The following is a 4,739-nucleotide window of genomic DNA, read 5'->3' as shown; positions in this document are numbered from 1 at the left end:
GTATCAAATTGCCTCCATAATTAGGAGCCAAAAGAAACCAAGACTGTTTTGAGGGAGAGGAGGAGGGCATGAGAACATGAGAAAAGGGACATTGTTGCTGAGACAAAACTGAAATCTTCAGCCTCCTTCTGGTCTTCTTGCCATTTTTCAGTCTTTCTCTTCCAAGCACAATCTCAGTTAAATTGATGTCTGTTTTTTCAGCCTTGTGTTGCCTCGGTGTTGTGTGTTTCAGATTTATCTCCATTCCCAGAAGATGTCTTCCTACAGACAGATGATCACCTCCCGCTGCCTCACGCCCCACGAAGTGACCTGCCCGCAGCCAATTGCGAATGCCTGGAACCAGCCCTGTGTTACGTCCTGTGGTGATTCAAGAGCTGTCATCTACCCACCACCCGTGGTCATGACCTTCCCAGGACCCATTCTCAGCTCCTGCCCTCAGGAGAGCATAGTGGGCAGCTCAGCACCATCGGGCACCGGGAGCTTGTTTGGATCTATTAGGTCTCTGGGTCCTAGTGGCTCCTATGGCTCTAGGAGCTTGTATAGTTATGGGAGGTCATATTCTTCCTATGGATCCAGTGGTTATGGTTTTGGGAGCTGCAGACCATGTTAAATGTGCAGTGAATAAGGAGCAATCACCCAACACAGAGGAAGACATGCCTCCACAAACTCTGCTACTGGCATTGATTTCCTGGATCATAAACTGCTTCTCTGAAAAATCACACTTCCATGTAATTCTCAAGCTAATGGTTTAATTTAGTTTTCTGACTATTCTTTCCAGTGGCTCCTGACAGTAAGAGCTTTGCATTAGCCATATCAGTGATCTTTGGCTGGTTGAAACTTGGACAAGATTGTGTAAGTCTTCCCATGCCATGAAAAAGAGAGAGTAATGTATGTGGAATGCATAGCCCTGGAGCAGTTTGTTGCTTACAGGCTTTAATGAGACTCTGGCAATATTTTCCCCGTATTTTTCATTCTCAATGAGATCTTGTACTTCTTACTTTCTCATTAAATTGTCTTGCATCAAAATTTTGAGCTTTCCTGTCTCTTTTCTTTTTTTGTTGACCCTTTTTTGTTTATATAACTTTCTGGATGAGAATCCATCTTTGTAGTGAAACATGACAGCATTTGCCTTCTTTCAACACTTAACTTTGGAGGGTGACCAGGTCATTTAAGCACGAGGGAGCATAATGACTGCCTTCTGCACAGAAGTTATTTCATACTGGATAAACATGTTTTGTAACCCTCACAATTAAGCCTGAAATTTCCTCCAAGACAGGTGTGGTTACAGTGCATATTTTCTACTTGCTAGCAAAGAAAGTTAAACACAGGAGTAACTCTGAAGTCTCACTATTTGCCCAAGGCTCCAATTTAATTACATCTCCATACATTTGTTTTATGATATTTTTCACTGTTTAAAAATAGCATCTAACAACCTGCGGGTAGAACTTCCCTTTGAATAGTCAACAGGAACTTTTAACTGAATGACAATTCTTCAGTGAAATTCTGTGAATTATTTGAACATTCCCATTAATATCTCTAAATTCTTGGCAGCCCCAGTTAAAATAAATAAAAGAATAATTCTTATTTCTTCCTTGCAGTGCAACACATATCATTCAAGCCAAATATTTTTTTCCATCTCAGGCTTACACCTAAGTTCCAGGCTACTTATAGGTGACCATGGATACTGGGCATGTTCAGCACTTCTCTTTGTTCAATAGCAACTTGGTTCCAGGCTGTTCTGTATTTCTTATAGAGCTATTTTTCTAGTGATGCAATTTGCATACAACTAGTACAGCTATGAAAAGGCATTCACCCTGTTCTATGCTAGCAATGCCAAGCAGGACTCTAGTGGACCAGACATCAGACACTGCTCAGCACTTCTGCTCTTCCCTGTGTAAAGCTGTTGTTCCTAGGAATATCAGCAATGCACTGGCAAACTTCACAGTGCTTGAGCAGACTAATTCTCATGCTGCAGAAATTTGTCTGGACAGGATCAAGCATGTGATAACTTCAAATGGTTTGGAGGTGTGAATTCACTTGTAAAACTAGCTGAAATTAGATGAGGCTGCTATGAGATAGCCAGGCAATACCTCCTTCTTGTTAGGATGTCTGAAGGCTTTGTGTTGTTTTCATGCTTCCTCTGACTCCAGTGTACTGCATTCTTGGAGTCACTAGGATGCTGTCAGAAAACCAGTGCTTATTTGTGCAGGTACACAGGACACTAAAGCAACCAGGTCAGGTATTTTCAAGACACACCACTATAGTGTTAAATCACTACAGAAGTCCTCTTCAAGGTTTTTGTTTTCATCCTACATAGACCAGTAGAATCACACCAGTCATCTTATCAGTCCATCTTGCTGCACCTCTGCACTGTTTCTCATGCTGCAGTGAAAGGCTGCAGTCAGACATCCTTCAATGTGTATGTTGTCAGCATACCTGGATGAAGCTGCTCTGCCTATGTACTTGTTATACAACAGAAAAGACACAGGTGGGAGCCAGAATTTAGAGCCCAGACTACAAATAGATCACTGTGGTATGTACTAATTGATGGATGGACTCTAATGACTTTGAATGGTGCTTGAAGACATAACAGTCCACAACACCATTGTTTCATAAAGTGATCTGGAGAGACTGTTCCTTGGAAAGCAGGAACTGCAAAATCTGCATTGCTGCTTCTCATCTCCCAGCCTGAATTTGCATGTTATGACCATGGAGCAGGGCAAACATCAAAGGACAGCTCTTTAAATGTTCTCTACTGCTCCTAACCATCAACAATCTGCCACTTCTGCGAATGCACAGCAGGCCAAACTTGGATTACACTTTCATGTAAGTATAATCACAAATAAACACAGTAGAAGATAAGAAAACTGATTTCACTGGCAGACCAAATGCATCTCAGGTCATACAAAATGCAGATATGAGATGGGAGAAACAGTGGCTGCTGTTTGTCGTGATAATCTGGAAGCAGTGCTGAGATGCAATGGTTTGTTGGCCACTGCATCACAGGGACCACATCTGACTGTGAGGTCTCCCACAGTTCAGCCACTGGAAATCTGGGCTATTGACAGCACCAGCTACTCAGACTCCTGTCCCTCCTGTCAGTGAAACAAGTAATACAGGGAACAAAAGGCAACAACAAATAAAATTCCACTGTCACATCTTGAACTATAGAGGTCACTACACTCTCTCTTGTCTAAATGTGCCCTGAGCATGTATTTTTATCCTAGTACAAGGTAACACTATTGGTAAACGAGATGCAATCAGAAGTTGATTCATAAAGATGTTGTAAACACAGCCTGAAGAATATGTCCACCCCACGCACTAAATTACAGTTCAAGACAGATACCTGTGGGAGTTAAGCCTTTCATGTCTGATTTGAATAGGTGGATTCACTAAATAGTCACTATTAGAGCCTAATGGGTTTTTATGTGGTTCAGATTCACACCCCTAATAAACAACCTGCAGGCACAACGGCTCAACATAACAGAACCAGAAATAGGCCCTGCTGAATGCCAGCTTCCTTTCAGTGTTTGATTCTGGAGAAATTAGCAAAGTGACTGCTTGCAGTCAGACTTTTATTGATTTTGCAATTGGAGGATCTGAACTTGAATGTTTCAGATGTTTTAAATACAATGCTCTATCAGAGAAACCTGAAGAAACGTGCTTTTTATAGGTCATTCTTCCTTTCTACTTAGAAAAAATATTATATAATAAACTGCGTCTTGAATCTTTTGGTTGCTGTTTTTTCAGAAGTGTCAGGTTGGATGAGGCTCTGAGCAACCTGATCTAGTGGAAGATGTCCCTACCCATGGCAGGGGGTTGGACTAGATGATCTTTAAAGGTCCTTTCCAACACAAACCACCATTCCATGATGCCATGATTCTATGATCTGTTAATTTTTCTATATTCTGCATATTATTGGCCATGCCGTGTACAGTCTTACATCTAAAATAAGCAGAAGCACATGAAAACATCATTTTAACTGATTATCTCATTTTCAGCATTCTGTCTTATAAAAAAGCAATCAGGATATTTTCAATTTTAAACACTAACACTATTGACTCACACATGGCAGTCAGAGTACTGACCTAGATTACACATTTGAACACATTTGAACATTAGCATGGAAATTAGCATTACTGCAAATTCTCCCCGTCCCAATATATGTCAGTGTTCCTGACAGCAGAACAAAGAGACAGGCAGGAATATTCCACAGTGTGTTTCTTGTCTGCTGCTATTTTCCTCTTTTCCAAAGGGAGATTAGAGTAACAGTGAAAAGCAAACCTGAAACTAACTAGTGGAACAGAAAAATGGAAACGGGGATTTTTATGTCAGTTGTTAGATGGGATATTGGAGAGAGGAATTCAGTTCTAGGATTTGCCAAGTGATTCCTTTTTCACTTGGGGAAAATATTTGCTAATGTTTTTATCAGTGTGGAAAACATGGCTTGCAATGCCTGTGACAGATGCCTATCTGCAAAAAAAAAAAAAAAGGGAAAAGAGCAATGATGCTCATGCTTTGCTTGTCTTGTCTTTTTACTCTGAAAATACTTGAGGTCAGGGATTGGCTTTATTCTTTGTTTGCACATCACTGAGCATGCCTCATTTGAAGCTTCATTACAATTTGAATTGGCTATATTACAAGAAGCTTAGAAGTGCTGAGTCTCTGCTGCTCCTGACACTATACTACAGTTATTTCTTAGGGGGAAGAGGGATTATTCCTCTTTCTTACTGGGGTGG

At 40.9% G+C, this 4,739-nt stretch overlaps 1 protein-coding gene across 1 annotated transcript; it reads left to right on the top strand.

Moving 5' to 3' along the window:
• Window positions 1-253: 253 nt before the first annotated feature.
• Window positions 254-610, top strand: LOC136000240 (feather keratin 4-like). Its single transcript, XM_065654020.1, has one exon. It carries the CDS (start codon window positions 254-256, stop codon window positions 608-610), a length of 357 nt encoding a protein of 118 aa, XP_065510092.1.
• Window positions 611-4,739: the final 4,129 nt, after the last annotated feature.

Source organism: Caloenas nicobarica, chromosome 31 (genome assembly GCF_036013445.1).
Source record: "Caloenas nicobarica isolate bCalNic1 chromosome 31, bCalNic1.hap1, whole genome shotgun sequence".
Lineage (NCBI taxonomy): Eukaryota > Metazoa > Chordata > Aves > Columbiformes > Columbidae > Caloenas > Caloenas nicobarica.
This window is presented reverse-complemented; position numbering and strand designations above follow the sequence as displayed.

What these genes read in the sequence shown, in the direction of transcription:
- LOC136000240 (XM_065654020.1), top strand. Translation starts at nt 254, where the DNA reads ATGTCTTCCTACAGACAGATGATCACCTCCCGCTGCCTCACGCCCCAC.